This window comes from Sturnus vulgaris, chromosome 8 (genome assembly GCF_052056855.1).
Source record: "Sturnus vulgaris isolate bStuVul1 chromosome 8, bStuVul1.hap1, whole genome shotgun sequence".
Lineage (NCBI taxonomy): Eukaryota > Metazoa > Chordata > Aves > Passeriformes > Sturnidae > Sturnus > Sturnus vulgaris.
This window is the reverse complement of record NC_142250.1, coordinates 25,182,872-25,200,070: the sequence shown is the minus strand read 5'-3', so window position 1 is coordinate 25,200,070 and position 17,199 is coordinate 25,182,872. Positions and strand designations below refer to the sequence as shown.

The 17,199-nt window shown below is 40.4% G+C and overlaps 1 protein-coding gene across 10 annotated transcripts in view; it reads left to right on the top strand.

The window, feature by feature from the left end:
• BTRC (beta-transducin repeat containing E3 ubiquitin protein ligase) overlaps positions 1 to 17,199 on the top strand; it is a 114,827-nt gene that overhangs the window by 37,923 nt on the left and 59,705 nt on the right. For 9 of the 10 annotated variants that reach the window (XM_088169253.1, XM_088169256.1, XM_088169257.1 and 6 more), the window contains one exon: positions 10,696 to 10,773. The exons of the other annotated variant lie outside the window; for it this stretch is intronic. In XM_088169253.1, the coding sequence (XP_088025379.1) occupies positions 10,696 to 10,773 (78 nt within the window). The remainder of the gene's footprint in view (positions 1 to 10,695; positions 10,774 to 17,199) is intronic. 10 annotated transcript variants of the gene reach the window in all.

Here is a 17,199-nt window from a genome sequence, read left to right as displayed (position 1 = left end):
ACATTTAAATTTGCTCTAGCCAAATCAGGAGAACCCAAGAGTTTGTTTCTTGGGTGGCAGCTGTTAAAAGGCTGCAGTGCTTGCTAGCCAAACATTATAACATGCAATGCCTAATCTGTAACTTTTGATTCTTTTATTAGAAGATTGTAAATTTTTTCCCCTTAATGTGATTGAACAATCACACCTTTTTTCATATCAGCAATGAGGTTTTGCAACAGCACTGTATGGAGGTATTGGAAGCTAACTAAATTTGTCTCATAGTCCAGTGGTGTGATTGATGTTTCTTGTAATAAATGTAGCTTTGGAAGCTGGAAAAAAGCACCGAAGCCTGACTGTATGGACTAATTACTACTGTGAGGCACATTGGGGAGGTGGAGCTGTGTCATCCAAACTGCTCCATGGTGACTCTGTAGGTTTGAACCTGTTCCAGACTGAGAACCAAGTAGCTTTGGCTACAGGGTGACCTGGCTCACACTGTCTAAGACAAAGATCTGGGTGCCTCCACATTGGGTGGTGTAGACAGTGTGCTGTGAATTCCCATCAGTCTGACACTGCAGTGAGAAATCGCCATTTCTTAACAAGCGAGCTGCTTTAGGGGAGAAACTGTCTCTAAAAAGTTAACAAGTTTTGTTCCCCTATGCTGTTGTTTTTACCTGGGACAGACAAGTTGTGCTTCATTCGTTTGTTTTGTATCTCATTTTCCCCTTTCCTGCAATAAAAAATGGGAAGGAAAAAACAAGTAAAGTATAAAACAGTAACAGCAAGATGAGGATGGTGTGGTTGATTCGGGTGTTTGGGAGTGACAATGCCACAGGCTCTGAGGAAAGATGTCATGACAAGTGGAGATATTTTGTCTGTTTGATGGGAAAGCTCAGAATGAGAAATTTTGGAAAAAGAAAATTATACTAATAAGTGTAGGTGATCACCAGGGATGAGAGGGGAAGGAGTTTTATAGTCAGTCCAATGAAACAGCATTGGTTCTTTGAGAGAACTAGTTTAAAAAGTTAGAAAATAATACTTGAAGAGGGATGATGCCTATAAAATTTAGATCAAAGTTACAAGGTGCTTATATAGTTTGAGTTATAAGATATCAATATAACCTGATATATCTATATAACCCGATATTAATATAACCTAAATCATTACTTTTTTGTATATCTATATAACCTGAATCATAACTCTTATACCTATATAACCTGATATAAATAACTTTTTATACAGTGTAATGGAGTATATGGTTAACTAGTTGCTTAATGCTGAACAGAAAAAAAAAGGAAGAGAAAAACTTGCCAGGTGGATAGCTTTAGAGATAGATACATACAGTACTAATGAAAAACTGGCAAGTGCAAAGCAAATTAGCCACAAAACAAAGAATTTAGGCCAGTTAAGATCAGACAGACCAAGGAACACCATAACTGTGCATGCCTCAAAGAGTTGAAAAGTTCAGATGTGAAGAAGAGCTTGGAAGCCTTCATCAAAGACCCCCAACAACCCGTGAATTGGGGAAGCGGGGAAGCACAAGCACAGTGCAAAAGAACTGTTTATAACCGCGAGATCATACTATGTAAATTAGTTTTGGCATGAATGTGATGATGTTGTAGTGACACAGTAACACTAAGCAATACTTACTGTATAAATGTACCACAACACTTGACAAGGGTGGGTGAGTTAGGTGGAGCTATCCCCCTCACCACCAGCACTGCAGTAAACAAATACCTGCTCTATAGACATCAGTCTATGGGGATTTATTTCCAGCCTATCTTTCGGGCATCAAGAACACAAAATCTACAGCAAGACTAGACACTTTAACAACCGGTTTCTAAGAGCACTTGGAGCTCCTATGCAGATGAAGCTGTAATAAATATTATACAAAGAAAGTTAAACTGTATCTAGAGAATTTTAATAAATAAAAAGTTTTTAAAACTCTCCCTGGATCCATTGGCTCTTGTTAGTACTAGAAATATATTTTTGACATGTATTTTGAATGTTGGCTTATATTCCAAGCCTGTAAAAGCTGACTTTGTGCTTTCCCCCCACCCTACATGTAGGGGAAAGAAATCAAGAAAACATCTTATTCCAGCATAGAAAATCACTGATAAAAGCCTACAATTCATGAGCATGGGAGGAAAGAATGCTGCAAACTGTGAATAAGAGTGTATAATTTCAAACTTTAGTACTTTTACACTCTGGTATGAGTGTTGAAAATGAATTTTTGTGGAAGGAATGTAGCAAAATGAAAGCAACAAAGAAGTGAGAGCCAAGCCTGGATTGATTCAGTTCTCTTAGAGGCTTCTGTTGCGTGCAAAATCCTTCTTCCTGAAGTATGTGTGGCACAATTCAGCAGTGTGGCAGAAAAACTTAACCCCAGCTGAAACTGTTATAAAGGAATTTTAACATGAATTCAAAAGATGGGAGAAAATACTAATGTTGCCCTGAAGAATAGAAAGGGAAGAATATTGTTTTGTTCAATGTGAGGAGCAGATGTATGAGGGTAAGTCAGTAGGAAAAGGCAGACCAAAGCACAGAGATAATAAGATTCAGAATAAGTCCTGACACCAGTCTTACAGAGGTGATCTGCTTGAATATTTGGAAGAATACTCATATTATGTGTATTGTAAGGTTAATTGGATGTTTTCAGCCATGCTTTTTGGGAACGTGTGCTTTCTGTTCCTTAAAAAGATGTAGATAGCTTTGAACTACATAAAATTTTGGAGTACAAGATGTACGCTATAAAATCATGCATAGAAAGTGCTAGCTATAAAAACATGTGTGTACCTGTGAAGGTGCTGATCAATTTGTGCTATTTAGGAAAGGAAATTCCAAAACAGCCTGGCTGTGAGGAAATGCAAATAATAAAATTCAGCTAGAGGTCCTTGAGGCTTCTTAAGCCCTAACCTTGTTATGAGGAATGAGGGAGTCAAACTGCCTAATGCAGATGTCTGTGAGTTACAAAAATAACCAGATGTCCTGATTAGCAGAAGCAAATGTTCTTCCCTTAATCCACGTGAAATTATATTCAAAGGCTCTCTGGATGTAATGTGTGTGTAAATAAGGCACCAACAAACATTGGAATAGAAAGGGCCATTGGCCAACTAGCTTGCAAGGCTTGAAAGCTTGAATATTAAAAACAAATTTGCCACTGCTGACTCTCTTAAATTCATAGAACAGAACTGTTAAGCAGGGCTGCTTCCTGGGAAACATAGAAAGCCTGTTTTCATTAGCCATATTCTCTTTCTCTCCCTCTCTCCTTCTTGAAAAATGTGGATGAAGTGAAGCTAGCTTTTTTAATTCCCCTAAAAGACATGTTCCCAGCATCTGTATTTCAGGGGAGGGGGTGGTGATGGTGGCGGTGCTAGGTTTTTTTTAGCTACAACTAGATTTTTGCTGTTAGAAATGCATCTGTTCATGAGATCTTTGATATTTGTGCTGGTTTTTGGTATTTTAATGTTAAACTGAATTTACTGTTCTAGTAATGCTGACTTCCGACACCATTAAATTACTCTTTATAGGCAACCAGTAATTACTAAGTTAAAGAATGTCATAAGAAGCGTTTCTTTATTTTATGAAATTCTGTTATAAAGTCTCGTTGCTTTGAATATTTATACTTTTTCAATTATTGATTTGAATGAAAAATAAAGAAAACCACGAAGGATCCATTCTACAGATGTGAAAACCAGAATCTTGTCCTGGTTGTTGAAAGTTTGGTTATCATCATCATCAGTGTGAACATGAGGCAGACCAAATTAGGACTTGTGTGAACATGCATGTATGTGTCTGGTCAGAGATATAGTGTTGTACTTCCCATTTTGACTGCTTTCAGTTTTAAGAATTTAAGTTATAGTAGGTACCTGAGCTGCTTGGGCATGAATTTCAACTTGTAAATGTTCCAGATGGCGGTGAAGTCTTCATCACGGGGCATTTATAAATGTATTGGAGAGGAAAAAAGTGCCATGATTCTGTGCAGCTAAGAAGATAATAGGAATAATAAACAGAATAGACATGTGCATGCCAGTCTGGAAAGCAAGTACTGAACTGGAAGGCCTCTTTAGTTTATTCCCTTTCTTTTTCTATTATCAGTCTGCAAGGCAGGCTGCAGATACTCTGCCCTTTCCTTCTGTCATTCTAATGCTCAGCCAAAACCCCTTGCAAAAGTACCATCTAACTTTAAACTTGTAAGAGCTGGGAAACTTGACTGTTTCATTCCAGGCTGAAGTCACCCCCTTGTGCCTTCACATTGCAATTTATGGTATTCTCTGAAAGGATCTAATCTCGGTGAATGTTCAGAGCAGCAAATGCCGAGGAGGAATGGGGTCTGATACTTATCTCTGCATTTTCATTGCTGTGGATCTCCCTGTGTGTTATAGCTGTCATTTTTGTTTTATCTACTGAGCAGCAGAGAATTGCCTTCAAACTTGCATCTTTCTACTAGTTCTTCTCAAAGAACATTAACAATCCTAAGGACTGGTTTTATATATTGTAGTGACCAGCTAAGTAAGTGTGAATTTGAATGTTTTGGGCCTCATGATAGGAGAAAAAGGAGAAGCTAGGCTTACATGTTTCTAGTGTATCTTAGACACTTATTTTTTTTAACAGTAATACTGCTTCAGGCTGACACTGGCTATGCCAGGATTCATCCTAGCACTGTTTGAAATGGCTGAGATATTTATAAACTGACAGACAGCATTTATAAAATGAGGATGCTGACAGTCCCTTAACGATAACAATGGGCTTGGACTCATCTATCACTTACAGAGGTTATTGGAAAGGGAACATAAGGCTTCTGTGTGCCTCTGGTCTTAGACTGGCACTTATTTCCACACATATCTCTCTCTTTTCAGTCCTCTCTGGCTGACATTGGCATTAGGCAATTACAGCTAATTTCTCCATACTTTTACCTGCTGATGCTTTGTCCTGTTTTCTGCAAGACAACTAACTTTGCAGCATCTTAGAGCAATACCCTCTCTCCCAAATCCCCTCCTCCTAAACAAGAGGAACATCCTGACTTCTGGCAGGCTGTTGGCTTGAATTGGGAGGGAAGAACAGTGTGCCCTGATTGACAGACTTAACCCAGGGCTGGGCAGGGGTTAAACAGGCCTTCTGCCTCCTTTTATTTTCATACAGCACCAGTTTGCAGACAGAATGCTGATGTACCTCTTTATTCAGTGGCTCCCTCTTGGCTGAGAGAGTACCCTTCTGTCCTTGGTGAGGAGGACCAAGTGCAGCTCAGGGACACTTCCAGGAACATGAAAAAGGATGTCAGTTATTTTCAATTTCTGATAAAATGCTGTGTTCATTCAATGCACTTTGGAGCTTGAGGGTCAGGTCATATCAACAGTTTGCACTGGAAAAGGAAAAATGCACTATTTCACTGGTGTGTGCTAAAGCATCTATTTTAATGTGGCAGCAGAAATACTGAGACAGCTATGTCTGGCATCCGGTTTGCCCTTGGAACATTTACTCTACTCTAACTGTTTGCACACTGTGTTTCCACTGTATTATTTGCTTAGAGACCTAAAATACCCAAGTAGATTTCCTACGTGCAGTTGGATCTGCTGATACCACTAAAATCACACCCTGCCCAGGCTTCTGTTCGAACTGATGTATACGCATGCAAAGGCTGGAGCGAGACTTGATTGGCTTGAGGGGGTCTATTTATCAGGGAACTCGATTAAAATACAGACTGCACATGACATCAAATTTGTAATCATTTTTCCACAGCAAGCAAGCAAGCATTTTCTGTATTGGATGCAGGTGTTTAAAGCAATAGTGTGTTTTAAGGGCCAGTGCAGCACAAATTCTGGCCTTTGGGATAAAGACAAGTGTTTTGCCTGCATAAACAATATATTATTTTTTTTCCCCTCCCCGAGGTCCACACACACCTAGTTTCCCTCAAGCTCATCATCTCTGTCAGGTTAATCAATAGGCACCGTATGGCAGAGGGTCAGTAATCAGTGTCATCGTGCCTTTAAATCGTGTTGAAAATTTGCTTAAAGCCTGGGCCAATTAACATCGAGATGATGAATGGATGGGTAGATGGGAAGAGCCTGGCGCTCAGGGGCTTTGTGAGAAGGAGATGCTCAGCTGTTGAGCAGCAGACACCAGCGAATAAAATCAGCCATTCATGTGAGCTCAGTCCACCCACTCTTAATGATAATGTCAATCTAGCAAAATATATACACATTGGAGTTGTCATGAGTTCATAAATCAAAGGAGTTTGTCAAAGGCATTCAGATTAACGAGGCAGCAGCAATAACAAGTCAAATTTGCATAGAGAATTGCCCGAATCTCAGTAAATTATGATCCTGTTTTTCATTTGATTATTTGCTAATGTCTCAAGAGGGAGAATGATTATATTAGCATGCAAAATCTACTCCAGAAGTAGAAATCCGAGGTATAGCAGACCAGCACACGATGACAATTAATCAGTTTCTGCATACTAGCATAAACACGCAAGGCCCAGAAATGAACTCCTTTTTTATTATTATTTCTCCTTGCTACTGATCCAAATGGTTCAGCTTGACAGAGACTTTATATTGCTTTAACAGTGTTCTGAATTGTGCCTGCAGGCAAGACATAGTTATGCAGCTATAACCAACCTATCCATCTGCCAACCAGATTGGAATTCTCCTATCCAAGGCTTCCATTAACCCCCACTGACAGCTCCAAACAGGATTAAGAATTTGAAAGCATAAAAAATAGTTGTGCTCTTCACATAGACACACGCTTCTCCCCCACCCCCACCTCCACACACTTGGAAAAAAAGGCTATGTCTGTACTCTTTTATAATTAGTGCAGGGCAGAACAGCATCAAAGAAAGCCTCTCCCAGTTGGCAGGGGTTTGATTTCCACCACAAGAGAGGCGGTACTAAAGGTAGCTCTGCCCAATTGGTAGTCCCTGGTAGTGCATTTCTCCATGTATTATATCTCATTCCCAGCAGTGTTTTGCTGGGCTGTGTACACAAAATACTGCATGTCATCTCCTGTCAAATGCTTCGGTCTGGGGATTTCGTATGCATTGTAGCATGTTGTGTTTAGTAGTGGAGGAGGCTTCATGGGGAGAGTTAAATAGTAATAATTTCATAGTGGTCTTTAAGACAACCTGCCATGGAGTTATATTCTGTTAATTACAGGCTGAAGTTTTAAATGCAAATCAGATTTAAAAGGATCTCGTTACAGGCAGTAGCCATTTTAGGAAAAATGAGCTATGGAAGGCAGAGCCTCTTTGCAGGAATCTCCTGTTAGAGAGGGTTCAGAGTTACAAGAGCTATGAGCTTGGGTTTCCTGACTTCTCTTCTCAGAAATTCCCCTGTCATTGTGTGACCTTGGGAGAAAAAAAAAAAAAATTGCCTGTCTGTAGAAAGAGGGGGTGCTTTGGAGACTTCAGCATCTAATCTCGCCTGTATTTGTTCAAAAGAAGAGACCCTTGCATGCAAGCACAAACACTTTTAGCCAGCCCAGCTTTAGTCAAGGTTTGCCTGTGGGAAGTAAAAATTTTCTCTGGTGGAAGGGAGTTTGTATGGCTTTTCAGCTTTCCATGTGCACTAGTTTCCTTTGCTTCTTTCCCTCTAACAAATTCCATCGTTCCCCTACTATGTATGAAGTACAGTTGCTGCAGATCTTTAATATTCCCAGTGAGTACACCCAACTTACCGTCTGGATACCAAATGCTTCTTTCCAGGTCTGTGCCCGGGACTTGCATTTCAGTAACCACGAGAGGGTGCTCAGAGCGGTTCCTCCCTTTGTCTGCCTCTCCTGTGGCCGAGAGCATCGCTGGAGTCCTGCTGAGACAAACCTTATTCTGACCTCGCACATGTTTATCCCTCCTCCCACCTTGTTCAGCAAGGAGAAATATATAGATGTACCGTTTCAGTCGATTACATTATGCTCTTCCCTTGGCCATGGCTAAGTGTTGCCCTGTCAAGTGAAATTCACTTCCATGCAGCTACAGTTAGTCCTGAAATATGCGGGGTCCTGTACCTGCACCTGGATTGATAGGTTTCTTTTTCCTGAGAAATGAGCGGGAGTTATAAACATCTGTGCTTTTTCTTAAGTGTAATGCTTTCCAGTCATTCTGTCTTCACCAAGCGTAACTTACTTGCCGACAAAAGTGCATGAGCAGCGCTCCTCTTTAATAGTCTGCTATCGGAGCTGCTGTGTTGGTGCTGTAGAATGGTGAGACACCAAGCTGTGAACCACCATATGCACTTGGCAGTCTTTGTCTGGTCTTTGTTCAGCCAACCTCTTAGCCTTGCCACCTATAAAGATAATGAATGCAAAATGGTCCTCTGCTTGCTCTTAAAATTAGATGCTCAGCTTAAAGAAAAAGTAGATAACTTGATGCTCTGCAGTAACTAGAAATTTCAAAATAAGGGCTAACAGTTCACCAGCACTTCCTGCTTTTTGATGTTTGTTTGAGGTTTGTATGTTAGTGGCTTTGGAAGGTGAGAAGAATGCAAGATTTCACTGTCGAAGAGAGATTATTTGGAAGGGGAAATAGATCAGACACATACTGTAGGGAAGGGGGTGGCTGTTGAAAATGAATCCAGAAGTACTAAACAGCCCCTTTACCCTACAGCCACAACAAAATGCATTTCCTGGAAATCTGTAGTAATTCACCTCAGATTCTTACAGTTTTCACTCTTGACCTTTTTTTTCCCCCAAAGCACAAAAATTAAAATCCTAACTTGAATGAACCACTTACTAAACTAAATTTCATGAGCGGAAAAGAGCAGCTTTAATGTCTGACTTTCCTTTTTGTATATATGTGATTCTAGCTTCTATGTTTTTATGATCACAGTTCTTTCAAAGCAGGATTTAATGTAATAATTTGGTCATGACTGTGACCTCATACAAAAACTTCTAAAAGCTGCCCTCTTACAGTGATCTATCAGGCCTGTTTAGGATTGATTTCCATTATAAAACCCTGGTTGCAGCATCCCAAATGTCATGGTGCCTTACAAGTTCTATATCTTGTTTAAAAAAAAAATTCAAAATCACTAGTTGGTCTGCAAGCCTTGATTTACTCCTCACCAGTTTATGACATCCCAAGTGGGGTTTTACTGTAACGTCTGTCTCCCTCCACCCCTTCTCTGCCATTTCTCAGCAAACAGCTCCTATCCCTGCCCTGTCTCCTGGCTGTCCCTTTGCTCCCAGAGCAGCGATTCCACACTGCCCTGCTGGTGCCAGATCCCGCAGCACCGCCGTGGGCACACGCTGTGCTCTGCTCTGTTCTGTTCTGCTCTGCTCTGCTCTGTTCTGTTCTGCTCTGCTCTGCTCTGCTCTGCTCTGTTCTGTTCTGCTCTGCTCTGTTCTGTTCTGTTCTGCTCTATTCTGCTCTGCTCTGGCTTCCCGCAGCCGCCGTGCTGCTGCTGACCCTGTGCTGCCACTGCTCGCAGGGCCCTGCTCCCCCTCTGCCAACAGAAGCCACTTCTGTCTCCTGAGGTGTTGGGCTGGAAGCTGTCTGTGAGGAGACAGGCACAGCCATGCTCAGTGAGGAACAGGTTATGTGAGGGACAGGTACAGAGTGCAAACTTCTACTGTAATAGATGTAGTTCTGAGCTTGTCTGCAAGTAACTGGAAAACCACCCTTCTCCTAGCAGAGCTCTTCCTAGGCAGTTTTTCTGTATCTCTTTAAAACCTGTTTAGTTGCTCACTACTGAATGTGTGGGAATGTGGCCCAAGGCTATGAATACTGTGGTGATCAAACTGATTTTAGATATGTGTGTGTGGGATTCCCCCAAAGCTGCTGTCATTTCTCCTTCAGTGCTGTATCTGAACCTGTGCGAAGGAGCAGTGTCTTCCAGAGCAGCTGACTTTGGCAGTGAGGTCAGGACTCTCCACTGTATCCAGCAGTTTTTACCTAAACATTTGCAAGAGACTGTTCACATCCTGATACAGCTATAGTTTGTCTTTAAACCAAGCAATATTTGGTTTTAATCATGACATTAGCAGGACAAAATTTTCCTGATTGAATTTTTTATTCATGCTGGAAAAGCCCTTGTATTTCTTGTCTACCTTCTCTTGTCTTACTGATCTTTTTATTGGAGGTGACAGCTTACATTTTGGAGAATCAGTCTTTCTCGAAATTGCACATGTATGTGGAGTCAGGGGGCAGGAGAGAAAAACATAGTGTATTATCATAGACTACCTACACAATATTTGGGGTTTTTTTTGGGGAAGGATTTCCTGACAACCTCTTTTACAAGAATTTAGCTCCACCATAATTTTTCTATGATTTTAGGCAGCCAGGAAGACTCAGTGCAATTAATAATTGTTAGGCAGATTAAAAACATAGGGGCATAGAGAACAACAGTTGCACCCATTAACAACCTCTTGTTTTCAACAGGTTCCACTGTTTTAAATGGCTGTTCTAGGGTGTTCAGGAGCACCAGTGTTACCATGCTGATACAACCACCATTTCAGCTTTTGGAAGTGGCTGTTATTGGTAGTTTCAGAATAAATCCCTAAAGCACAGGCTTCTTCAATAGATACCTGCACAGTGGTGCATTGTTGGGTTGAGGAGGAGAAATTCTTTCTCTGCCATAACAAGCTGTTTGGCATAAAAGTACAAGTTAGCCTGCAGTATGTATATATGTAAAATGCTACAGCATGTGTAGGAAAAATATTCTGTTTCTTTCCTCCTTGCAGAGTAATATTAGGGATAAGAACTGAATTAAAGCTTACTTTCTTTCACAGAATTCCTCTGAGAGAGAAGACTGTAATAATGATGAGCCCCCTAGGAAGATCATTCCTGAGAAGAATTCACTTAGACAGGTATGTGATCAGTCTCTTTAAAAATGCGATAAAACTTTCTAGCTATTTGAATCCTTAAATGCTTCTGGAAGCTGAAGTCTGGCTTGTGCTCATGCAAATCTTTTCTTTTCTTCTTTGAAGTCTGAGCAAGTCACATTGTACCCAGGAAAATCAGACACAGAGATTTAGTTTTCCGGGGAGTTCGATGAGTCTGAAGAAATGTATGCTTCAGTATAGTTCAGTCAACTGTGACTCTAGTTTTACCTTTGTCTGGTTGGTGTTCATCAAGACCTCTTCAGCCTTTTCTTCTGTAATTGTTCCTGTCTTGTTTGTAGTATATTTTGCCTTACCTCTGATCAAGACTCTTGAAATGTTTTACAACAATTAAACTTTTTATTGCCCTTGAAGGTAAATTTTCATGGAGATGGTATCCAGATTAATAACCTGAAAAATGACCTGCTCTTGTTTATTTTATGTTCATATAAATTACTAATGGATAAAAAGGAGAAAGGATGGTCTAATAAAACAATATTTCTTTGTCCTTTATATATAGTAAAGCAAATTCCTTACCAATTCAAAATAAATCTTTTTTTTTAATCCCTGTGGCCAACAAGGAGAGTCTGGTATGTGCTTTCTGGAAAATTTAAGTTTGGTTTAGTGATTTCTGATCCATTTTCACCTTGGTCTTTCTCCCCACTGCAACCTTCAGGCAGCAGAAGCAAAATTATGTCCATGTCTTAGCTGCCTGAGGTTGCTGCCTGGTGTATCGAGTGAAACCATTGGTGAATGTGACTCAAGTGAATAACCCAGGCCACACATTGCAACAACTGAGGAATTGTTACATTTCTTTCTGCATGTCAGCCACAAGAGCAGTGGTCTCAGGCAGATGAATAAGATGATACAATCCTGCCCCACATCAGCTATTTCCAGGAGAAGTTGTGGGTCAGAGCCATAGTAAAGGAAGAAGTATCTTCTTGGTACAGTGCACTTGTGCTCAGAGTTGTTGGTTTTGCATGGTTGATTTGGGCTTTTTTTTGTTTTAATAATGCATTGTTTTAGGAGTGTTTAATTTTGTGGGAGGAGGTGTCATGTGAAGGACTACGTACATGTGACTAAGACAGGTCCATCTAACTGCTATAGTCCATATAAGTCTTTTAGACATGAGGCAATATGCTGGCATAATGGCTGAGGTCCTATTTATAGCTGTGAAAGATTACCTTGTAGAATTGATTAAATATGTTAGATGAAACTTAAATTGTTTCTGGCATTGAACAAGAAACAAGAGCTGGAGGAAGAGGGCAAACCTAGTAGGTCCCTACTGTGTATCCCCAGGATAGGAAACAAGGTCCCCAGCGTGCCAGAAAATCAGGGAGTTTTTATCTTAGAATTATATTTATCCATGGCAAGCCTTCAGGTTCCACCAGAAGAGGTATATGACTCTTCTTCAAAAGAAGATTCATAGTAAGAGATGTAAATTAAACAGGATCATGAATTACTTATTCGGTGTGTCTTCTCATCACACAGAGGCCTTCCTCATGATTATTGATTGAGGAAATAGATATTTACAAACTGTATTATACAAATGAGGAAAGTACAGTTTCTTGAATTGGGTTTCCATTTTGTTATATTTCAATCTGCAGAAGTATTCTTAGTGCCAAGAGAAAGCTGTCTTTTCCCTTAGGCCCACAGTTCATCATAATCAAGTAGATAACCAGGAATACAACTGAAAAACCACTTGTAGTGTCCCAAGGTTTCATATTGGAAAGAATTCAATGGACACGGTTTACACTGAAGATGGTTAGCTGTGTTGCACAATATTGATGAGATGTTGTATCAGTCTCCATCTTTGTGTCCAGTTCTTAAGGTGACAGATGCAGGACAAAATCCTTGGTTATATATTGCTATCTGGGGCCTTTGTGTTGAGAATAGTCTTTGTAAATAAATTCAAGATGTAGTCTTAGTCTTGAAGCAAGTACCTTCTTGTCTAGATCATAGGAGGTGGTTGTCCATGATTTTTTGCCTGTTATGGAAGGAATTATGGTTCTTTACATAGACATAAATAAAGCTGTCTGAGCATTTTGAAAGTTCAGATGGCTCCTGTTCTCTATTAGCAATGGACAGGAGCAGTGTGGAGTTTTCTGACTCTTGTTCCAGAAGTCAGACACATCTTTAACCATGTGCCTAAATACACACAATCAATGAGTAATGCTTACTGGAAAGATCTAGCTTCTCCTATAGGAAGGTATGCAGAGTGACTGCTATGTCTTACATCTATCCATACTTTGTAGAACCAAAAAAATGTGACCTGCAAATGCTGTCAAAGCAGTAATACACAAAAAAATAAAAAAATGCCTTCCATTTTAGTGGAAAGATGCTAACTCGGTAAATATTGTGTAAACAGTTTTACATTTTCTGTTCCTTCTGTAAGACTCCTTTAATATTTCATTATTGGGGAACATGGACCTACATCCACAGAGAAATTGAGTGTTTGTGGGTAGAACATAAATCTGTTTATTTAAATGGTCTTTCCAGTGAACATACCCTCATATTTAGTACTTTTTGATTAGTCTTAGAAAATTAATGAGATACATCAGACCACTTCAGGGTAAGTACTATGTTTTGACATGTTCAGCTGCTAACAAATTTAAGTAAAGGTGCATTTCCTTTTCTTGCCTTGTTTGCAGTGCTGTTATGCAGCCTTAGCCATAATGTTTTCTCAGATGGGTTTGTGGATCAGACACACCAGAAGGTGGAGGTGTTAAGGAGGTGTGATGCTTACTTATGCATCCGAAGTTGTGTGCAGGGGCTGAAGATATCCATTGCTCAGTGCTATGGAACTCTTAGTAAGAGAAATATCATTTTGCTGTTGATTAAAATGGTTTATGTAAAAGGGTGCCTTCAGAAGTTTCAACAAGTGGGGCTGTGTCCTTGAATTGCTGGAAGTGGAAGGCACGGCCGCTGCTGGGTGCATGTGGGGGCAGCAAGGCAGAAGAGACATGGAGATTAGCACTGGGAAACAGAAAAAGGCAATGAACTTGACACTATTAGCTGGAACAGTGAAAAGATCTAAGCTATGACAGGCTTTGGAATATGGATGCAGACATTCAGTTTTTGTTGAGTGTTTGATCTGACAAAATTAAATTTTGAAGCGATAAACTGAAAATCATAGTATGAAAACAGACCAGAAAAAAAACAATGACAAGTGGCAAAAGTTTTTGGCAACTTTATTTAAGCTAACAAACGAATTTTCACACTGCAAAGTTATAAATTAATTTTAATAGGCTGATCCAGATGGTCCATTTGGAAAATGGATAGCTTGATCTGTTGAAAATTAAACTAAATTTATCTCTCTCATACTTCAAACTGAAGTAAGCGTGAGAAGAGTGCCCATTAAGTCCAGCTCATACAGATGGACCGGCAGGTCACACATGGGACTAATCTGATTCATTTTAAAAATAAATGCATGAGTTATTGAATCAGGTTCCTGTTTCAAGCCCTGCATGTGAGCGTGTGTGTGTGTGCCCTTTCAAAGGGACTTGCAAATGCTTCAGTGCATTTTTAACCTGTGTGTTTCCATTTTAATTCAACTTCCTTGCCAAAAAACATAATTAGTTTTCAGTGCCTATCATTTAGTGTTAGACCCAAACACTAGATTGATTAGGTCAGCCATTTGTTATTTTAAGGGCTATGTCTCCATCCTTCATTTATGAAGAACATGAGCTCAATAGTCTTGGGGAGAGAGCTGGCCTTTAGAAACTGGGAAGGGGAAACTCTCTGGGGGCCCCTCCAGCCTTTTAGCTTCTGGGTGTTTTTAACAGAGCCATGAATGCAGATTTGTAAATTTATTGCAGTGCCATCTGTTTTTTTTGCAGGAACCGTATTATTGTTGGCTCGTATCTGTCTATTGTGGTGGTCACTCCCCGGGAGCTTGCCCTCATAGTCCTAAGGAAAGTGATGAATAGTGGGGGTCAACATGAATAGGTCACAGGGCAGCTGTCCAGGGCTGCCCTGAACTTGATTACCCCGCTGGTTTTTAAAGAAGACGGGCACAATGCTGGTTGTTTAAAACCCTCCCTCCCTTCTCTTCAGCACAGCAATAATGAAGTGCCTTTTGCTGCTGTGGTTCATCTGTGGGCGAAGGTGCCTTGTGGGGAAAAGCTGGCAACAGCAAGGCTGCCACAGTGTACCTCCTGCAAACCTCACATTGGACTCTGCTGTCTTTCTGCAAGCTTCCAGATGGAAGTCCGGGGGAAAAAAATCCATGTCTGTTACCCCATTCAGACAAGCCCCTTAGCATTTTCAAGAAATCTCTCTCTTATGGTTTTGGCACAGAATATTACCTCAATTCACTCTTACAGATTTGAGATAATTTTCTAAAATTATATGTAGCACCTAAAACATGCTTTGGGCACTATTTCAAAGTTAAAATAGGCACCGTCTGATCTTAAGAGCTTAAAGCCTGTACTCAAGAAAACCTTGAGAAGCAGAAAGTGGCTGAAGAAGGTAGAGCAAAGGGAAAACAAGAACTAGCAATTGTTAGTGGTTTACTTTCAGCTGGCAGCCTCATCCCACTGCTTAGGCCTCCTCTCCAGGTGTATTTCCCCTCTGCAAAGGTGTTTCTGCCATGCAAAATTGAAGCCCTCTGACTGATGAAGAAACGGTGTTGAAGAAGAGAGGGTCCTTCAGCTCCCTCCACCTCTTTGGGGAAGATGCTGCACTTCAGATTTGCCTTCCAGGGGAGCTGTCTGAGGCAGGGCAGTCCTAGTCTATAAAGTTATCCTGGTTACTTCATCTTTTACATGATGCTTGGTAATAAGGAGCTGCTGATGAAAAGCCCCCTGGAATTGCTAGAGATACACCCTTAGCCTTACTTGCAAGATTATTATTTGATTTTAAGTTTTTTTTCTCATTATTCTCAAACAACAACAACAAAAAAATCATTTCCATTCCTTTGTGACATTTAGTGTGTGTTAAAAAGCCAGCCATAGCGGGATGTGCTGGAGTCTAAGTTACAATGGGAATGCTGCCTTGTGGCGGAAAGGCCACTGGGCTCTTTCAGCATTAGTGCTAATAGGAATCTGTCACCCCGCCGCATTGCTGCATTCCTCTGTAATTGAGTAAATTGCAAGTGTTGTCTGCTCCCCCCTGCCCTTTGTGTCCATGTCCACTTACCATCCGAAGAACGTGGGCAGTGATAAATAAAGCACTGAACAGGGCTCCCAGCTCTTTGAAAGCAGCGTGTTGCCAGCCCCCTAGTTATATTTCTTTAAGTGTTTATGTTTTTCTGTATTCTTTCTCTTGTGTGGCTGGAACCCTGGGGATCCAAAGCCATGAGAGAGGCCAAGAAGCTAACAAAAGTAGCTGTCCCCTTGTTAGCTTGTTCCTTTCTTCTTTAAAAAACAAGATGAAAACCATCTGGCTCAGGGCATTACATTTTCCTCCCCCATGCACCTCTATAGATGAAGAGTTTCACCTGCAGTGAGGGTTTACATTGATTAGGGAGGGAGCAGTAATTCAAGCCTCCATCCACTTCAGTGGTACTTTGCAGTCTTTAAAGGTGCTGACCCATTGAGTTAAACTGTCAAGGGAGGATAAAAAAGGATCTTCATCCCAGGAGGTAACAGCTGCCAGGTTTTCAACACCTTGCACGCTGCTGGAAAAATGTCACAAATTGTCAATGGAAAGAAAAATCACTTGGCTGCCATCTTCCTTTAATGATATGCCTTATAAAATAAAAGATTTAAGGGTTTAAAAATCAGCAAGTAGCTGTTAGGGAAAAAAAAAATCCTGGGGGTTTTGAACAATGGGCCCAACACGATATATCCTGAAAGACTGCAAATAATGCATCCAAGTTAGAATAACCAGGTCTGATTGGGATGACCGTGGTTATGTCTGCACAGTGGGACAAGAGGGAGGTAAAAGCAGCAGCACAGAGGTCTAACATTACCATGCCTGTATTTAAAAAAAAAAGTAGGAAAAGTAGTCTGATTCATAAGCCAGTGAACTGCGAGAAGACATACTGTATTTCTGCTCTTCTGAGGACAATTTGTTTTCAAGCAGCTACCAGATGGCTAAATACCACGACATTTTCTTTTTCCTTCTTTTCTTTAACAAGAGATCTAGTTTGCCTTGGTCTTTGTTTTTGTTTGTTTTAATGCTTTTACGTAGCTGAACAACCCCATGGTGTTGGGCATTGTGACATACTCCTTTTTGTGTTTCTCCCCCTTGTGCATTGATGGATGAGTTAAAAGAAAAATCTTCAGCTTTAATGTAATTTCAGGTAACAAGCATATTGGACTAAGGCTTTTTGTTTGCATTGTCTTGAGGTTTTTTGTTTTACGGGCCTTTTTTTTCATGTTTGTTTTAGGTAAGTCATTTTAATTGTACTGGGTAATTAGAAGGTACACACAGCCAAGGGAGCTTTGTTATGGTAATTGCTCAAGAAAA